Consider the following 21,846-nt stretch of genomic DNA (forward strand, 5'->3'; position numbering starts at 1 on the left):
AGGGGTAGTTAAAATTAAAGCTTTTTTTTAGCTCTATCTAGAGCTTATCTAAATAGGAAGGTCTAAGAGTAATTAGACTTATTCTAAAGTATATATTAAGGAGATATAATAGGCTCTAGATTAGAGTATAATAGATAGTCTAATTCTAAGTATAGGGAGATATCTTAGAGTAGTAAGAGATATATATAGATATATCTAAGATTAGTAGGGTAACTAGTTACTAATCTTAGGGAATTAGATTAGATAAATAAGGTAATATAGTTAAGCTAAACTAATTTAGGGTCTTCTTAGGAAATTCTTAGAATAGAAAGTAGAGAAAAAATTAGCATAAGATTTAAATTATTCTACTAAAATACAAGAACTAAATACCTAAGATTTAGAGAAGAAATTCAATAGAATAAATAAATTAAGGAAAATATTATATAATATAATATAAATAAAATAGCGGAGAATTCTAGTAAATAAGTATAAACTTAGAGAATATATAAGGACTCTATTCTCTAATATACCCCCCTAGATTTTAATAGTACATTAAATCTATATATTTAGTAAGTAAACCTTACTAAATTTATTAAATTTTAGAATATAACTAAAGAAATATAATAGGTTAAACTATTAAAATTAACTAGACTAGTTAGATATAAGATACTATATATTAACTATACTAAGCTATCCTATAAAGCGTTATTATTATTAAGATAAAAGATACTTAGTTAGTCTATTAGTAGATATCTCTAAGGTTAGAACCTACTTAATTAATAAGTTCTTATTCTAGACTTCTTAATATAACTTATTCTACTAAATATCTATATATTTTAGCTTAGTCTTATATATTAAGTCCTATTTAATAAGGAGATTAACTATTTACTAGTTATTATATTATAGGATAAAGGGCTCTTTAAGGTTAAACTTAATTAATTAAAATAGTTATTTAATCTAGTATAACTATTTAGTAGCTATTATTATAGATAGAAGCTTAGCTTTAGTTATTAATATAGTAATAGTATATTACTTATATAATTTCTAGTTAATAGCTCCTCTATATAGCGAGAAAATATACCCTTCTAAGCTCTTCTAATTAAGATTATCTATAAAGCTAGTATCTAAGGTAGCCTAGAATAGCTAAGTAGCTAGCTTATATCTATTAAATTTAATAGTAAGGTATTTTATCCTATATAAGTATTTAATAATATAATATATATACCTTAGTTAAGAATATAGATAGAGCTTATAATAAGAAATATATATCTAGCTATATAGATATAATATTAAAAAGAAGACTTCTAATATACTATTAATATCTATTTAGAGTAGTAAGTAATAGAGGTAGTTTAGTCCTAAATTCTATTAGTTTTTTAGATAGTAATAGGGTCTTAGATATAGTATATCTAGTAAGGCTAAAATAGTAAGTAATTTTATTAATATATATATCCTATAAGATCTATAATTAATAAGTTATATATTCTTAGATAATTTATATCCTAATAAAATAAGATAATTCTCTATAATCTTTTATCTTAAAGTAGTTATAAAGGAATAATCTAATTTTCTATATTAATTTAGTATATTTTTAATAATATATTATTAATATATTATCTATAAAGACTATAATAATTATATTCTATCCTATATATAGATATAGATCTTCTAAAATTAGGTTAAGACTATATACTCTTAATACTATATAGAGTTCTTATTATTATAGAAATAGGGTAATCTAGAGACTATATAGAGCTTAAAGAAGCTTTAATATATATCCTTTCTATCTAAATCCTAGTAGATAATAATAGAAAATATTATCTATTAGTTAGCTATTTAAGAATATATTAATAATATCTAATTATATAGTTTTAAGGTTAAATATAGCTATAATAGCTAATAGAATATATAATATAGTAGTAGTAAGTATAATAGTATATATATTATAATCCTTTATAATCTATTGGTCTCTCTATATATATAAGCGCGCTTTATACCTTATAATATACCTATTTTAGTCTATTTTATAGGTAAATACTTACCTAATAGATAGGATTTAGTATATTAGATATAATTTCTATAAAATAGGTCTATACTTAATATAAGCCTAAGAAATAAGGTCTTTCTTAACTAGAACCTATACTTTTATCTATTCTAGCTTCCTAAATTCTACCTCTATTACTTCTTTAAATTAAACTTATAATTTATATATTTTAAGATTATAATAACCTTCTAGAGATAGTAGAATATCCTTAATATAAGCCTTCTTTAGCTAGCTTATTAATATAGCTAAGAACGCCTAGATAAATAGAAATAGGGTAAGATTTAACTTAAAATATTTAGTATTATAATCCTTAAAATCTATATTATATATACTATTAAAGGCACATTTTAGGTAGTTATTTACTATATCTTTTATAGACTCTAAGTTATCTAAATTATAGATAGGATTATTATTAAATATTAGATATTCTAACATATTAAATCATAAATTATTAATTAGGATTATAGGTCTTATTACTAATATTATAGATCTATCTACTTAGTTTATTTTAGCTAAAAAAGATAGCTCTAGAGGCTAGTTAATTTTAGCTAAAGAAGATAGCTTTAGGGACTAGTTATTTATATAATCCCTTTATAATCTCTAGTATATATAGAATATCGTCTAAGATCTTATCCTTATCCCTCTTAGAATATATATCCTATATTTCTACTTATTCTAATATTATATTTTCTATACTTTCTATACTCTACTTATCTTACTTATTATCTAGTATATTAAGATCTATAATTAGAGAGTTAAATTCTACCTTATTAAGGTAGCTTATGATAGACCCTAAATTATTAAAAATATTATATTTCTAGCGCTTAATCTAGTCTATTAACTTAAAGAAACTAGTCTTATTAAAAATATAGTCTCTTATATAAATAATCTTATTATAGGATAGGATCTAAATTCTCTAGATATTTAAAGCTATATATCTAACTAAATAGCCTATTTAGGCTCTTAGACCTACTTTCTATAACTATATAGTTAATAGAATATATATATATACCTTATACTTATAGACTTAGAGATTAGAAAGAGATAGTTTTAGGTCTATATATCTAGGTAGATTAATCCTAGTCTCTATAAGTATATTATATAGAGCTTAGTAGGGCGTTACCTAATTTATTTATCTTATAGGGGTCTAATTTAGTAAATAGACTATAGAATTTACTACTTTAGGCTATAGTGAGGTAACAGGACGACCTGTTACCGCCCGGCAGAATCCGGCCGGATTCTGCTAAGCCACACCGCCTCCGGCCGGACCCTTGAGAAGAGAATCATTAGGATTCTCTTTAGAAAACATGCAATCCTACTCGAATCACAATAGTAAGCTTAGAAGACCTACTTTAATTAATATAGAGTAGTATAATTTAGTAATTTATACTCTAGTATATTTAAAATATCTATTTTACTCTAGCTAACTAGATAGTATATAATAGTATTAAATTCTAAGTTATATATAGTTAATCTAGGTAAATTATAATAAATTTATATCACTATCTATATAGAGTACCTTAACCTAAATTCTAAATTAATACTTTAGAAAGGTAATCTTAGCTCTTAAGTTATCTATAATATCTATCTTATTTAATAAATTAGTTAAAATATAATAACTAGTTATAGGATAATATATATAACTAATATATTATACCTAATTATAAGTATACTATATATAGGTAAGATCCTAGTAGATAGTCTTAAATAGGGACTTCCTAGTTATTATAGGATACCTTAATATCTAATATTTTACCTTACTAAGCTAGTATATCTTATAAATATATAGAAATATTAATATCTTATTAATCTTAATACTAGTTATTAAATCCTAGATATACTATACTACTTCCTTACTTATATAACCTAGACGCTTATAGATAAGCTCTATAGCTATCTTAGTTATATAGGGACTAGATAATATCCTATAGGTAATATTATAGATCATTCCTAGGTTATATGATCGTACCGCTTAGCTAAAAAGACTACTATATTAACCCTTAAGGTTAATATGCCTAGGACTAATATATATAGTAGCGCATATAGTTTATTACTCCTTAATAACTATTCTCCCTCTCTCTTAGGGCATGACCCTATGCCTATAGCCCTATATAGAAGCATATAGCATATAGTATGACTTATCATAATAAGTTAGAGGTGGTAGGGCTCGGCGGCCTTAACGTGGCTATATATTTAAGGATCATAATTTAGCTATATATAATATAGGCCCCTAAGCGTAAACTAGGGAACAGGGGATGATATAATCTCATATGGCCGTCCTTTGAATTTCTTATAAGCTCTAGCCTAGATTTAAACGCGCGACCACGTAGAATCTAGGCGGTGAACCGTTAAGGGTTAATATAATTGTTACGGATCATTCCTAGGTCACATGATCGTACCGCTTAGCCAAAAGACCACTATATCAACCCTTAAGGTTAATATGCCTAGGACTAATATATATAGTAGCGCATATAGTTTATTACTCCTTAATAGGTAACTAGTTAAATTAGTAAAACGTTTAGTTATATATATATAAGGTAGAAATAAGGGTAATATAGAATAATAGGGAATATATAATATTATAGATATTAAAGTAGCTATTTCCCTTAGTTAGCTAGAATAAGACTAATCTAATACCTAGAACTAGTATTCTAGTATCTTTAACTTTAATATATATACTCTATTCTACAAAATTAGAGAATAGCGATCTATTATTATATATATATATATATTTAACCCTATATTAAAGGCCTAATCTAGATAATTCTATAGCGCTAAAATATAGTATAATATCTAAATTAGGGTCTCTTATAGTTAATTTAACTAAATCTAGTTAAATATAGTTAGTATACTAACTATATTAGTACCTATATTATCCTTTTTAAATTTATCTAAAGCTATCTTAAATAGTAAGCTCTTACTAGCTACTCTCTTAAATTATAAATCTATATCTTTATCCTATATATAATTTATTAGTCTCTTTAATAAATTAAGGTAGGTATAGTCCTAGAATTAGTAATTTCTATTATTTAGTATATTCTAATAGGGGTAGTAAGATATCTATTTAGTTAATTTACTTAATTTAGACTATTCTATCTAGTCTAGAATATCCTAGAATATAATATATAACTAATAGAATAAGGTTATCTTAGGTTTTTTAATCTTAAGATTCTAGCTAAAACTTAGATAAAGTTTATTAAAATCTACTTAAATATTATTCTTAATCTTTAATATAACCTTATTATAGGTTTAGTTATACTATAATAGGGTAATATTATATATAGTATCTATAAAGTCTAGAGATATATAATCTATTATCTATATAATAGTAATTCTATCTATAATACCTTTATAATATATTATCTATACCTAGATAACATAATCCTTAATTTTCTAACCCTAAGATAGGCCCTAGATTATCTTCCTCTACTATTTTTTAACTATTCTCTAGTATAAGATATCTCGCTAATTATATAGAAGATATAATACTTATAGTATCTTAAATCTAGTTATTTTATTAATTAAAAACTCCTATATTAACTTATTAATTATAGATTATAGGATAATTTCTACTTTCTAAATTCTCTCTAATATATCTTTAACCTCTAGGCGACGTTTAACTTATCTATTATATATTATATTATCTATATTAATATCTATAATATCTAGTACCCTAGATAAAGCTACTTAAGGTATATTCTATTCTAGATTAATATAATCCTATATAGTCTACTACGTAGTAAGGCGCTTAATTTAGGTATACTAGAGCTACTAGATAGTAGGACCTATTAAGATTATATCTATAGATATAGATATAGTAGAAGTAAGGTTAAAATAAGGTTAAATTAAGAGGTATATAAGAGATACGTAAGGCCTAAAGGATAGGATATAGTTTTAGTGGCTTAGAGAGTTATATAGAGGATTTCTAAGGATTCTAGATATTCTAGAATATTTAAGGATAGGTAAATTATTAAATTCTAAGCTTAATAAGCTTAATTTTAGCGAATATAGAGATAAGGTAGAAGAATATAATAGATAATATTATAGGGTAGACCTACACAGTTAACCTAAGCTCTACCTAAGCTCTATAAGATAGAAAATTAGAATTTAACGTTAAATTCTCTATAGAATATAGAATAGAAAATATATAAAGAATGAAGAATTCTCTATATAAAAAATAGGGTATATATAGTAGGATATTACTAGAATTTTCTAGTAAACTTATAGAATTTTTACCTATATATAATAAATATAAATAATAAATATAAATAATAAATATAAATAATAAATATATAATTTATATATTTATATAACATAAATACATAAATATATAAATAATAAATATATAAATATATATAGATATATATAGGTAATATATATAAAATATATATAAATAGAGAATATATATTCTAACTTAGAATTACGTTAAAAAATAGTGAAATATAAAAATATCATAACTTAGAGGTAATTCTATAATACTCTAGCTAACTAGTAGGCTTAATAGAATAGAATATAAGATATCTCTAGACTAGAGACTATCTTAGAATAACCCACACATGTAGCTATATATAGTCAAAACGACCTAAATCGTGTCTATCTAAGGTTAGTAGGATAATTAGTTACTAATCTTAAGAAAAAACGACACGAATTATATTAAAATATAAGGATATTATTATGCTTAGAGAGGGCACACCAGGCTCATAACTATCTAAGATTAGCAGGGTAACTAGTTACCAATCTTAGGGAATTAGATCCGATGAACAAGGTAATATAGTTAAGCTAAGCTAATTTAGGGTCTTCTTAGGAAATTCTTAGGATAGAAAGTGGAGAAGAAATTGGCATGAGATTCAAACTATTCTACCGAAATACGAGAACTAAATACCTGAGATTTAGAGAAGAAATTGAACAGAATAAATAAATCAAGGAAAATATCACATGATATGACATAAATGAAATAGCGGAGAATTCCGGTAAATAAGTGCGAACTCAGAGAATACGTAAGGACTCCATTCTCTGACAAAATATTATATAAAATATAAGCGATTTTTATATATAGAATATATTTCCTAATAAATATATTAAATTATATATAATTTAAATAAAGTATAGTAGTTTAGCATATTAGGATATAGATATATATATATTTAATAGGGTAGGGCGTAAAATTAGATTAAGGAATTACTTTTAACTAGTTAGTATATTATATCATTAAACTAAATCTATAGATACGATACTTAAGTAAATAATAAGATAGATTTAATATAATAGCTTAAAATTAAGAAGAGTATTATAATAATTTTGATTTACATTAATAAAGTACTTAATAACAGCTATAAATACTTATCTATATTAGAAATTATTAAAATACTCAAAAAAGGCTAGGTCTATAAATATTAAAATAAATAGAAATTTAATAGCGTAAATTATACAAGTAGGGCGTGAATAGTCTATATATAATATAAGTTTATCTTAATAAAAGGATTTTATTAAACTAGTTATCTTATTATATAGAAAAGCTTATTAGTATATAGTCTAAATATATGAATTTATATCATTATATTAATATTAATTCTAAATATAGACAAATTTTCTTTAAGTTTATTAAAGAAATATATAGATAGCTTTAGTTAAATGATATAGAATTAGAACTTATATTTAATAATATAATATTTTATAGCTTAATTATTAAATTAAAATCCTATTTAAGATAATTATATAATAACTAGGCTAAAGTAGATAGCCTAAATTAGCCCTATATAAACACTATAAATAGGTATAATAGTAAATACGTATCTAATTATCTAGCAGATATAGATAGATAGGCTATATTAAGATCTGATCTCATATTAAGGACTTATATAAAAGGTAATAAAGTAAGAGATTACCTATATATCTATAAAGACATTAATTAAGCTATTCTCTAAATTACCTTATTCTACTTTTACTAACTGGCCTATTAGATTTATAATTTTATTATTTTTTTCAAAGTTAATATTTAATAATATAATATATTTCTTAGTCTTTAAAGATTCTAATCTAAGACTTATTCTAATTTAGGATATAAAGTCTTATTAAAACTCTATTTTTTATATTTTAATACATGAGATACCTCTTATTAATATCGAATTAACACTATAAACTAAATATATACTCTAAAGTTAAGCTTAATATAGAAGAGTAGTAATAGATTAACTCTAATTTAAAGTATATATCTCTTATATAGTTTATAACTTAAGCTTTTATATATAAAAGATAATATAGTCTATAACACTTTAAGGTCAGAAATAGGCTTTCTAACTACCTTAATATGATAATAAAGCAGTTAAATAAAAAGAAAGTTTTTAATAAATAAGTAAGACTTTACTCTCTTAAAATAAATTAAGATAAGTTAGAATTCTATTATACAAAGACTAAGGAAATCTATGATAATCTTTATATAATTAGAATAATTCTTATTCTTTAATATGAACTATAGTTCTATACATTAAAAGTATAGTAATAATTCTTATATATCTTATTAGATTTAAAGAACTATAGTAAAGTTTTAAAGAATTGCTAATTATACCTCGATTCTGCTAATTATACGCCCTTATAAATAGGCCATCTAGTTTCTAACCATAGCTATCTATAAAATAATCATATCCTTAGTCTTCCCTCCACCAACATTCCCACTCCGCCCCTCTAGCCCTATAAGGATTATATCTTATTGAGAGTTAATAATCTTAAACCGCGATAACTCACGATCAGTTAATACTTCGAGAGCGTCTTATAATATAATAAATACTTCCTATAAAGCTTTAATCAGCTATACTTACCAAAGCAAAATAGTATATATATTAAGTATTAGATAGTAAGGTAAGAAGAAATTAAAATAAAAGCCACAGGGCTAGAGGGGGGGGGAGGGAATAGGAAAATCAGTGGAGAGAAGACTAAGGACATAATTATTTTACAGATGGCTATGGTCAGAAACTAAATAGCTATTTTATAGGTAAGTATAATTAGCAAAATCGAGGTATACTTAGTAATGCTTAATTTTTATTTCTAAGATATAATATTTATAGAATTTAGTATAGTTAAAAAGACATAATATAAAAAATATTTTCAATAGGATTACCTCTATTTTTATTAGATAAATATAAAGAATAAACTTATTAAATATCTAAGTATAAATAAGTAATACTTCTAAATTTAAAGCTTAACTTAGTTATTACTTTAATCTCTTAATTTAAGATTAAAAGAAAGTTTTATCCTTAATATTCTAGAAACACTAGAGACTTAAATTTTTAATATTTATATTAGTTATTTAAGATATTTTCTTAACGCTAGTAAGTAAGATAAATATTGAATACCTCTTAAACTTAATATTATATATCTATCATTATTATTATAGATCTCTAAGTACTATTATAATCTAGGATATTATAATATTTAGGTAAATCTTAATTCTTAACTTTAAGGATGAAATATTTATTAATTTAAATAATTTACTTATTATTTTTAGTAAAGGGTAATGAATAAAAAAGTGCTAAGAAGTTAATCTTCCTTAGCTAAGTCTAGACTATAAAGCTTACTATTATTAATACTTTAAAAGAATGAAATTATCAAGATTTAAGTACTATTAAATAAATATACACTTAGAAAAAGATAATAGTATACTATAGATATATTAAATATATCTATAAGAGGAAAGTAGGATTAAGGATAATAATAATACTTTTTTTTAGTAAAAAATAGTATTTAGGTCTAGATATCAAGTAAATAAAAGCGTCTAAGAAGAGATGATAATAATAAGAGTTTTAATTCCTTTTTTTTAGATAAGAGGCTTGATCTACCCTCCTCTTGAAAATATAACTTCCTTATTATAATCTCTATTCCTTCTTTTAGTATAGTAATATTAAAGATGTAAATATAGATTTCTGAATAATAAATCTAATCTTCTATTATTAGCTTAATACTAAATAAATAGTTAAGTACTATATAAGTTATACTAGTTATATATCTATTTCTACTCCTATAAAAGGACTAGGACTTCTATAAGAGTTAAAGAGATATAAGTAAGGCTATAATATAAATATAATATAACTATGTAATATATAGACTATAAGATAAATTTAGACTAGCATACGTACCTAAGAAAATTATTTAAGGCTTATACTTTAATAAAGGTATAGGGTAGAACTTAAGTGTTCTCTAGTAATTATATTATAATTAACCTAGATATGTAGTATTATATATTATCCTTATACTATATTTATATTATTCCTCTTATATAAATTATCCTATAGAATAGTACTCCTATCCTAATAATAAAGCCTATATTAAGCGCTTAAGGAATTTTTGTAAACTTAAAATAACTTTAGAAATATATAATTTCTACCTTAATTAAGTAAAGAATATTAGTGTAACCTAAAAGAGTACTTTTTAACTAAAGATAATTCATAAGATATTTAAATTACCTGGAATTTAACTCTTTAATATCAATATTATGCTTTAGTCTTTTTATAAAAAAAAGGATAAAAGATTTGAAGATTATTATTATTTTAGTTAAATCAAAGATCTTTATCTAAATAGAAAGATTTTTATGATTTCTTAGGATTCTTATTAGTCTTAGTCATATCTTTTTATAGTATTTTTGTTAAATATTTAAATAATTTCAAAAGGATCTTATTTTTATTTTTCTCTACAATTATTTAATAACATATGATAATTATATAGTAAATCTAGGATTCTATTGTAGATATATTAAATCTAAACTACCTAAACTACCTTATTCGAATTAATCATATTATCGCTTATTTAGAAAAAAAGAAAAATCATATATTAAAATTAATAATTCATAATAGAAACATAATGAGCTATATCAAGAGCTAAGAGATAAATATACTATTAAAGAATAGAAAAGGAATAAGGTAAAATTAGAAAATAACTAAAGTTATTTTATGCTTTTTTATTATATTTTCGTTCATAAAAAATTATTCTTACTTCTAGCTAATTAATTTATTTATCTTTAAGGCGTTCTTTATTATTCTTCTTCATTTAAATAATTATATATATTATTTACTTTTATCCTAATATCTAGGTTTTTTTGAAATAAGCCTAAAAATCAAATATCAAGATCATCTTAGAAAAGAAAGAAGAACGATTATTATAATGATAGAATCTTATATATATAACCTTATAAGACATACTTAATTAATCATATATTAATTATATAGTAAGGCTTTAGTATTAGATTACAAATTTAAGTAAATTTAACCCTTAATAAGATAATTATAATTATATAATATCATTATTATTATAATAGTTATAATATAGATAAACGTAATCAATATCAACATTACTAATATCTATACTACTCTTCTTAAATTTTTAAGCTCATTAAAATGATATACTCTTACTGATTACTTTTCAAATATAAATCTATATATTTTTAAAAAAGAATGTACTAAATTAGATAAATATATCCTATTACTACTGCTATTACTACCATTACTACTTTATTTATTTTATACATAATTAGTTTTCTTAATAAATCGATATAAATCTAATCATTAAATTATTTAACTAACTTTTTTAATTTGATCTAGAGTATCTTGAAATATAATATATACAACATTGTTAAAAAGAGGTAATATCTAGCTTTTTAATATTAAGATTCTAAATAAAATTATCATAATATTAAAAGATTTATTAAAATCAATCAATGGTTTTACCGTAACTCTTATAGGTAATAAGCTTATCATAAACTTGCTTATGTTTAATGGAGCTAGTATAATATATAGTATTCATAAAGTACAATAATATATAATTATTAATTTATATATTGATAATTTCTTTTTGAATATCTTCATAAAAGTAGACGAAGTTATTTAAAGTTTAATAATCTGGTTTCAAAATAAATCTTTATTAGGAATTGTCTTATAGTCTTATTAATTATTAATTGTATAATAACCCCCTTTGATATATCTTTACTCTCGAGATATTATTTCATCTACCTATTATATATTATAGAGACTATAATTATATCTAAAATATCTAATATCTATAAAATAAAATTCGCCTTAATTACGATATATATATATATAGCCTCTTCTTATTGTCTTCTTTTTTAGAAGCTAACTTTTATAATTAATAAATGAAGCTCTTTAAGGTTAATACCTAAAAGTCTTTAAAAGATCCTATTAAGAACTAATTCACTAAAGAGAAAAGAGAAGTATCTTATTATAGATTATATACTCACATTTTATTAGATCTTCTGTTATCTTAAAATACAGGATAAATTATTTATCTAAACTTATAATATTTAGGCTTATCTTCCTCTATATTTGATTTATTCAAAATGCTAATATAGTTATCTATATAAGTTTCTTTAACTATGACACTCTTTATCTCGTACCTAAGTAGTCTAATAATAATAACCTTAGTGAATTATACTTAGAATTATCCTAAAATCCTATAATACCTTATACCTCTAATACCTCCTCTTATAGTATATATTATAATAGGCCTTTATCTTAATCTAGCTATATAGAAAGTAACATTAGAAATTAGCTTAAACTAGGATTTAAATAACTTTATAATAATATATATATATATATATCTTTATTAGAGAATTAAGTCCTTATGTATTCTCTAAGTTTATACTTTATCCTTTCTAAAGAGTTACTATTTATACCTCGATTTTACTAATCATACCTTAACTTTACTAAACATATCTCGATTTTACTAATTATACCCCCTTATAAAATAGCCATCTAGTTTCTAATTATAGCTATCTACGAAACTATTATGGCCTGAGTCTTCCCTCTATTAATATTCCTACTCTACCCCTCTAGCTATACACTTTTATTTTAAATATAGCTAATATATGACTTTTATTAGTATTCTCATAATATATATAAGAATAATACATCTAATCTATTTTTAAGTTTGATTTCTATCCCTCTTTCTCCTACGCCAACTCTAAATTCTTAGATTCTATTATTATAATCCCCTAAGGATTATATCTTATTATAAGTTAATAATCTTAAACTATAATAATTTATAACTAGTTAATACCTCTATGTATCTTATAATTTAATTAGTACTTACTCTATAAGGCTCTACTTAGTTATCCTATTTATCTCTTCTTTTAACTACTTTAATATTTATTTTTATAGAGTAAAGACCCTTTAATTAATTAAAAATTTATATAAGATATATAGGAATAAAAGCTTCTTACTTTTCTTATTATTATATAGCTTCTATTTTAACTAGTTAAGTACCCTAAATTCTATAGCCTTATTAAAATAGCCTAAACTATCTTAATATACCTTAAGATCCCCTTATAAAAAGCTATTTAACACTAGCTATATATTATAGTAAAGAAGAGATAATATATACTCTAGAACTTACTTATTAGATCTAAGATATTAATTATACTTAATTATTAGATATCTCTATTCTTATAGATATATTAATAGCTATTCTATTAATAAGGACTAGTAACTATATTAGATATAGAATATAGTCTTTTACTTATCTCCCTTTTTAATTTTAATAGAGTAGTAGGTATCCTATATATTAAGCTTAGAGAAGTACTAGGCGCCTAAGATCTAGTTAAGAATCTCTAAAATAAGAGATAATAGATACTAATTCTTTACTATAATATAATTTAGTCCTTAGTAGTTAATATATAAATAAAGGCCTCTATCTTTCTTTAGTATAAAAAGGATAGAAGCTCTAGCGGGGCTCTTTAAAGCTTAAATTTATCTATTCTTAATATTCTTATTAATATATTCTTATAGAATATATAGCTTATTCTAGGATAATAGGTAGATTAGTCTATAGGGTACTTTAGTACCCTCTATAAGATTAATTATATAGTTAGTTAACTTCTAGGGTAATAGAATTTTAGACTTATAGGTAGAGAAGATATCCTAGAACCCCTTAAATTTAGGTAGGATTTATTCCTCTTCTATTACTATCTTATTATCTCTAGGTAATAGGATAGCCTCTAGTAATTATATAATTATAAAGATATAGGCTTTATTCCTATAGGCCTTAGTAAACTTCTAAGGGCTATAAATATTAAAATTTATTAATATAAACTACTATTCTTTCTTCTATAGGATAAGATATATTTAATAGTCTATTAAGGTAGTTATAAATAAGAGAATAGGGCTCTTAATTAGGGTAGGATCTTAATCTATAGCGATATATAGGTATATAAATAAGCGAGTAGCCTCTTAGGAGTCTTAAAGTATTATAGATATATAAAAGATACTATAGCTAGGAATATTAAGGTTTCTAGCTACTTTTAGGGTAGGAATTATAAGTTTTTCTTATTTAAAATAATAGAGTTTAATAAATTTAAAGCTAATATAATTAACTTTAGCTCTACTATTAAAGTCTACTTAGACCTAGATAAAGTCCTTAATTCTAGTATAGATATAGAGTTATATTATAATCCCTATTACTAGATAGGGAGTTAGATTAATAGATTTTAGTCTAATTCCTTAACTTTTATTAATTTACTAGTAGATAAGGCCTAGATTAATTATAGAAGATTAAGATATTTATTTATAAAGTAATTAGTACTTTTATAGATATTATAAAGTATAGTTTTCCTATCCCTTTTAATAGGGTTTTAGTATATTTTTAATTAGTTATTAGTATTTTAATTATAATATAAAGTATTCCTTAGAGATTAATTCTTAGTATTATTACTCTATTAATATCTTATATAGTTAGATTAATTAGGTTAGTCTTAGTTTTCCTAAGATTTACTATTAGCTCTAAATTACTTAGTATCTTAATCTTATTCTTTCTAGGATTTACTATTAGAATACCCTTATTTCTAGGCTAGAGTAGGCTTAATTAGGTTCTAGTAATATACTATAACTTTAACTATTTCTTTATATTAATTTAGTAAAGATTAAATATAATAATAGATCTTATCTTTTAGAATTAGTTATAGTTTAGTAAAGAAGTTTAAGATATAATTTTCCTCTAACTTATATTTAAGATATTATTCTAGTAAGTAGAGGTAGATATAGAAATCTTAGGGATCTTAGGTAACTAACTAATATACTCTTTCTAGCTAATCCTAGATATTTATATAAATATTAGTAGCGTTCTAAATTAGGGATAGGTTTTAGTCTTTAAAAAAGCTCTAGGTTTTAGTAGCTTTTTAGTAGTCTTCCCCTTACTTTTTAGATATATATTTAAACTATTTTATTTAGTAAGATAACTCTATAAAGCTTAGAGCTTCTAGAATCTTAGTTTTATTATTATAGTAGTAGTATAGAGTAGCTTAGAAGATAAACTTAAGATTAATTAGCTATTTATAGCGCTTCTATATAGAGAATCTTATATTAAAGGATAGAATATTATTAATTTTAATATTAATATTCTTTAGTACTAAATTTATAGTAAATTAGGGGTAATTAGATACTAGACCTAGGGGTTTAAGCTAATAGAGACCTATCTTAAGTTTAGTAATCTTTTTATAGGCGGCTTTAATCTACTTAAGCTACTAGATATAGAGGTTTATTACCTTAAGGATTACTATAAGGTCTTCTTCTAGGGTTATTACTCTTACTTAGGTTAGGGTCTCTATAGCGGGGGTGCTAGTGGCTCTCGCGGAGTAGGTTCAGCGGGTATTCGCTATCTTTCCTTAGGTAGTTAGGGGGTTAGAAGGATTAGAATTATTAAGGTAAGGTAATTAACTAGGTAAGGTTTAAGATATCATATATAATTTAACTATAGAATAGACAGAGACTAATTCTTAAGGAATCAACTAATTCCTTAAGTATACTAGATATATACATGATAGGGCAGAACCCTAAGTAAGTGAGTCATGCAGGTGCTTTTCGGGGGGAGATCGGGCATGATTAGGTAGCGTCTCGGCCTATCCTGATATCATGCCCTAATAACGAGGTTACACCGTAATAAAAACTTTAGTGAGTTTTTTATTATTTTTTTATTTTATATAAAATCTGTTATAGATTAAATGTATTCCATTTATAATTTATTATAATCTTAATATAGACTAGACTATGATTTTATTTCATTTTTAAATATATAATTATTACTTTACTTATAAGTTCTTATTATACTAAATTATTTCTTTACTACTATATATCCATCTATTATATCTATAAGCAGCAGCTATCATTACATGCGACCTACCTAAATAAGAGCACAGCCCTAACATTAGTTTCATAGCTTAAATCAAAGCTCCACAGGAGGTAAGACGAAGCGTACTCGACAATCGTAGGCGAGGATTAGATAGGCTACTAATTTACAGGAAGAAACGCGCTAGCGGGAGAGCCCTAGGAAGAGCGGACTCGAAGGTGGATGATACAAAAAGCAATAGAAAAAGACCTTAGATGTCCCTACCTAAAGATATGAATGCCATTCACCTCAGGATAGATCCCCCATAATATCCTCCTCCATTTCCAAGCCAGCACCCCTACCTAGAGATGGGTTTATAACTGTAGCACTAGGCCATGCTTGTTGGCCTTTCACCACATTATCAATGAATTCATCACTTAGACCTAGGCCAGTACTATTTTCTTCCACACCACCAAAGAGGGACTTAAGTAACTGCTCCTCCCTTTCGAGCTGTGTTTGCATCCTGGTCTCACGAGAGACCTCTGGAAGAGAGGACAAATCTGCGAAACGTAACATTGTATCCTTAGAATGAAGGTCAGACTGTACCAATGTCACATCTATAGCATCAGACGCAATAAGTGACGCTAGGTTGGCTTCATCAACCCCATTAACATCCATAGGTGATGGTGATATGTGCGACCGAAGCTCTGTCATAGTTAAGGCTGCAAATACCTTCTTGGCCTTGATCAATGAATGTGTTGAGTATGCATTGACTACCTGCCAAACAAGGCCCGTGTTATTGTCCTTATCAAAGGCGATTAGTTTTAAGAGCACACTAAATAGTAAATCGTGAAGTATAAAAACGATTGCACTCACCAGACGCCAAATATCTCGACCAGCATCTACTTCCGCCTCTAGCATCTTCATATCCCCACGCTCAAAAGCTTGAGCGACGTTGACGTAAGGTTTGGCCAGGGATTGGAATGTTTTGACCACATGAGGTGCAGTTATACTCGGAGGTGGACACAGCTAATGGAGGCAAGAATCAGCTAGGTCGAGATTTAACCATACACAGAAGATGGAATACGGTCACTCACCTTGCCCTTCTCGAGTAGTCCTACCAGTATCCATTTTTTATAGGCCTCGACCATTATCATGCTCACAGAGCCCATGGTAGGCATAGAGATCACAGTGCCCAAGAAATGTGATGCCTTGCGCCACTCTTTTAGCGCCAAATAGATCATTCCGCCATAGAGAAAGTACCGCAGGTAGTCTCTGTATGATATCTTAGACGAAAGACCCGTGGTCTCATTCATGAACAACAGACTTGATCTGTGCTCTGCACAGAGCATCGAAAGAGAGTTGGACGAAGCACGGCTCGGGAGCGCAGGAATATGGCGTATGTGCTCGTCCAACACTGGCAAAGCACAGGTATACGCCTTGGCCGCAAGACAAAGCTGGGCTAGAAGTACGTGGGTTGATGTCAAGACAGCACAGGATGGATCAAGTCGTAATAATGCACTTTGGATCAGTGGTGCAGCCAAGAATGGCTATTTAAAGTCAGTCGACCTGATAACCATCAGATGAGTCGAAAAAGCCTTTACCTTTGAAGCAGCTTGCGCAGCTTGTCCCATTGATTCGACCAATTGAAGCCATTCGTGACCGACATACCTGACTTGGATAGGTTCAAATTCTTCTAGATAATGCGCCGACTTTGACCATAGTGTTCCGAACGGGAGTAATTCTTTTGGTAGGGTCCCACCAGACGTTTCCCGTAGGGTGTGGATCTGGAGATGCAGAAGAAATAGGTAGGTTATAGAGTCCTTCCGGGGATCAAAATGCTAGATAAAATAAAGTCAGTTGACCAGCCTTAAAGTGCTATGAGAAGAGGCAAAGTGGAGATCGTGTTGACTCGCATTTAAGAGTGCCTGATCGTAAGCAATGGAGCCCAGATCTTTCTTCGACATCAATTGCCGGACATATGCAATATGGTCACGTAGCCGGCGGTCGTAGTCCTCATTTGAAAGGCTAGTTGGATCATGGAGGGCTGCCGATGCCGCGACAAGGTCGGTGACGATAGACATGCTGGCGCAGAGCCCGATGCCACGTACTGTGAGTGGGGCTGATTCGTCTTGGATGGAGATTAATGGCTAATGTGGTCTTGAGAATCGGTGAGAATTCCTATCTTAAAGAAAGGGAACAGTGGCAGGAAATGATCGTGTGTTCGAGGATCCATTTACCGATTAAGCCTGAGCAAGGAGCAGCTCGGGAGAAGCTATGGAAGTGGAGATGGGAAACTATAGTGGCGTTCCATGAGTTTGAAACGAGTCCCCCACTTATTACATAATATTCTGCCACCTTTTCTTTGAACCAAAACCTCACACTCTGTAATAGCACTAAGAAGTTTGAAGCACCCTGAGACCCCGCCTCTTCTGCTACCTTATATACATAATTCCCCGCTTTTTGAACGCCCTTTTACACACTAAGTGTGTAGTAGGAGTTGAATAACCTAAAGGCTAGTGAATATTATGTAAAGTCTTATACAGAAGGTGGCTGATAATAATAGGCAGTGAAATAGCTGCTGATTATATTAACAGCTTGAAGACCCAGTCAGATATATTGCTAAATATATTAAGTACCTACTATGCCATCTATCATTGCTACCAAAAACATGATTCAGAATATTATTGTTAGCCTGACACAAACAATAGACGGTCTAAAATAGTGGTTTCAAACTCATGCAACACTATTATATGTTCCCCACACCGCTCCGATTGTGCCCCTCGTCTTGACTCATGGATTAGTACCATCTTTTTTTTCCCTTCCGCCCCAAATTCTGTGTCTTCTTTCTCGTCAGTAATTTTCTCCCTGAAACATTGATCACCATAAGCAGGACAATGTCATTGACCGAGTCTGCCGCGGTGGATGTGGCTCGTAGCGCGTCCCTCGCGTCTCGCAAACTCGCAATCCTCCCCGATGCGGCCCGGAACGAAGCCCTGACGGCACTTCACAAAGCCTTGGATGAGAACCGGGCGACAATTCTTGCAGCCAATGCAAGGGATGTGGAGGCTGCTACTCTTGCCGCCGACAGCGGCGACCTGAACCACAGCGTTTTGAAACGATTGGATCTGTCTCGGCCCGGCAAATATGACGATATGTTAGAGGGGATTTTGAGTGTCCGGGATTTGGAAGATCCTGGTGAGCTTATTTCGCACTATTCTCTCATGACCCCGCTCTCCCCTCAGAAGGGAAGGAGGTCTTTCTAATACCAGAATGCAACTAACCGCGCGAGAGGTATACAGTTGGCAAAATCACAATGCGGACTCTGCTTGATGAGGGTCTGACTCTGGAAAGAGTCAGCTGTCCTATCGGTGTCCTCCTGATCATCTTTGAGGCTCGTCCGGAGGTTATTGCAAACATCGCTGCCCTGGCCATTAAGTCAGGCAATGCTGCAATCTTGAAAGGTAATCCCTTCTGCCCACTTGAAGGAGTGAGGCAGCCATTATTGACACACTCGAAATAGGTGGAAAGGAATCCCTTGAATCATTTGTGGCTATTGCAAATGTTGTGTCTGATGCCATTGCTGGCTCCCCAGTGCCAGTAGCGTCAATCCAACTTGTTAAGACCCGGGATGCGGTTTCGTCTCTCCTGGCCCAAGATTCGCTCATTGATCTTGTGATCCCCCGAGGCTCCAATGAACTAGTACGGTTTGTGAAGGACAATACCAAGATCCCCGTTCTTGGACACGCCGACGGCCTCTGCTCCGCCTACATTCATTCGGATGCCAACATCCATACGGCAGTCAAAGTGATCGTGGATTCCAAAACGGATTACCCGGCTGCTTGCAATGCGTTGGAAACATTACTTGTGCATGAAGATATCTTAGACTCCATCTTCCCCGTCGTTGCAACCGCTCTTCTTGACAAGGGAGTCTCTCTTCGATGCGATGAGGCATCTAAAGCGGCCTTGTTGAAGGCTTTGCCGGCGGAGAAAAGTACTGGGGTGCTACTAGCTACGGAGGCAGATTATAACACCGAATTCCTGGACTTGGTGTTGGCTGTCAAGACCGTCCCTTCTATGGTACCTCCAACCTCAGCTGTCGAGGCCGCCATCGAACACATCAACCTACATTCGTCCAAGCACACCGAAATCATCCTGACCGAGTCCCGAGAGCTGGCGAACTTGTTCATGAGTGGCATCGACAGCGCTGGGGTTTACTGGAATGCATCCTCCCGCTTTGCCGATGGAATGCGCTATGGGTTTGGGACAGAAGTGGGCATTAGTACCAACAAGATCCACTCTCGGGGCCCCGTCGGGCTCGAAGGCTTGACCATTTATAAATACTTGATCCGGGGCAATGGTCATGCAGCTGGAGACTACCACGATGGGCCCGGCGGACGGAAATACGTCCATTCCAAACTACCCTTTTAGTGTCAGGTTAAAGCTCTAGTCCTACATAGATTCTACCAAAAAGCCAATGAATACAACGAATTTTTTTTTCCTTTTTGAAACATTTCGCAGTCGTAGAAAAGATGAGGACTAAGCCGGATGCATTTTTCTTTTGCGCCCCCTTCCATTCGTAAATTTCTGATCTCGCCACCCAATTAAAGACATGTTGCCTCTTTAGGTACATCGACTTGGCTCTCCAGCCAGACATAGCGAGATAACCAGACACTCCATGATTCCGTGCGATTGGAGATTCGCCGGAAGACAAACGCACAGCAAAATCAGTGCCTGTACCACTATCTCCCGAAAGCCCTTTAGACCTTGAAACCCTTGGAGCGTCTGCGACCACGGGCCCGCTCGAACTTCCGGCCCTTGCTGGCAACGTAAGGCTTCTGTAGAGATGGCAGATAGGTTAGCATGTCAGATTCGACTTTGATAGAACAATTGAGCGATAGAATACTCGACGCACCTTGTGGGAGTGGGGGCCGAAACCGAAGTGCTTAACAGCCTCGCGGGCGTTCTTAGGGCCGCGCAGGAGCAGGGTGTTGGCACCGGTAGGGGCACGGAGGGCGAGCTGGTCCAGAGTCAGGACCTCACCACCGGCCTTCTCGATACGGGCACGGGCGGTAGCGGTGAAGCGCAGAGCAGCGATGGACAGCTTGGGGACGGACAGAAGGCGGTTATCATCGGTAACGGTACCAATAACGACGACGGTCTTGCCCTTCTGAGTCTCGTTGATGTTAGAGGCGACACGCGAGATCGACACGGGGGGACGGTTAATGCGCGACATGAAGAGACGACGGAGAACCGCCTTGTTGAAGTTGGACTCAGTGCGGCCTATCAGAGATCCCAGATCAGTATCGGTTCGAACACACAAATTGCCTCCACACGTGCGGTGTTGCAGATTGGCAGAGTTGGAAGATTTCGATGGGGATTCATACGAGCAAGGAAGCGGTAAAGCTTCACGAGCACCTGCAAGTAAACGTTCTCGCTCTTAGGAGCCTTGCGGTGGCTGCTGCGCACATGGTGCCGGTCCAAGTCGATACCTAAAATTTTCCAATATCCGTCAGTCCTGGAGGGATTTCAAAAGGAACAACGACATCATTATATTCAACGATGGCTGCATTCACAGCGACGAGTCTGAGGGATCTGGAATGGTAGCACATACCCATGGCTGCTGGTATGAATTGAACACCTGGAGTTAGCTTGCTGTCGCACCCGTATGGAAACTGCAGGAGGTTTTTGGTCTTGGACTTTCGGCTGCGCGGGTGTGTGTGGGT

At 29.7% G+C, this 21,846-nt stretch overlaps 3 protein-coding genes across 3 annotated transcripts; 1 reads left to right on the forward strand and 2 right to left on the reverse strand.

Annotated features, from left to right (window-relative positions):
* Window positions 1-16,429: 16,429 nt before the first annotated feature.
* N7484_010645 (putative COP9 subunit 3) lies at window positions 16,430-18,204 on the reverse strand (the record flags this gene model as incomplete). Its single annotated transcript, XM_057121032.1, has 6 exons — window positions 16,430-16,924; window positions 16,997-17,149; window positions 17,218-17,670; window positions 17,725-17,791; window positions 17,834-17,961; window positions 17,986-18,204. The coding sequence occupies 6 exons, from the start codon at window positions 18,202-18,204 to the stop codon at window positions 16,430-16,432; spliced, it is 1,515 nt and encodes a 504-aa protein (XP_056966786.1).
* Window positions 18,205-19,017: 813 nt separating this feature from the next.
* Window positions 19,018-20,551, forward strand: N7484_010646 (glutamate-5-semialdehyde dehydrogenase; the record flags this gene model as incomplete). Its single annotated transcript, XM_057121033.1, has 3 exons — window positions 19,018-19,318; window positions 19,423-19,584; window positions 19,644-20,551. 3 exons carry the CDS (start codon window positions 19,018-19,020, stop codon window positions 20,549-20,551), a joined length of 1,371 nt encoding a protein of 456 aa, XP_056966787.1.
* Window positions 20,552-20,880: 329 nt separating this feature from the next.
* N7484_010647 (60S ribosomal protein eL18) lies at window positions 20,881-21,738 on the reverse strand (the record flags this gene model as incomplete). The annotated part of the gene is made up of 4 exons (XM_057121034.1): window positions 20,881-20,958; window positions 21,036-21,403; window positions 21,508-21,612; window positions 21,735-21,738. 4 exons carry the CDS (start codon window positions 21,736-21,738, stop codon window positions 20,881-20,883), a joined length of 555 nt encoding a protein of 184 aa, XP_056966788.1.
* Window positions 21,739-21,846: the final 108 nt, after the last annotated feature.

The sequence above is a fragment of the Penicillium longicatenatum genome (genome assembly GCF_028827895.1).
Source record: "Penicillium longicatenatum strain IBT 33135 chromosome Unknown contig_7_segment0_segment0, whole genome shotgun sequence".
Classification (NCBI taxonomy): Eukaryota; Fungi; Ascomycota; class Eurotiomycetes; order Eurotiales; family Aspergillaceae; genus Penicillium; species Penicillium longicatenatum.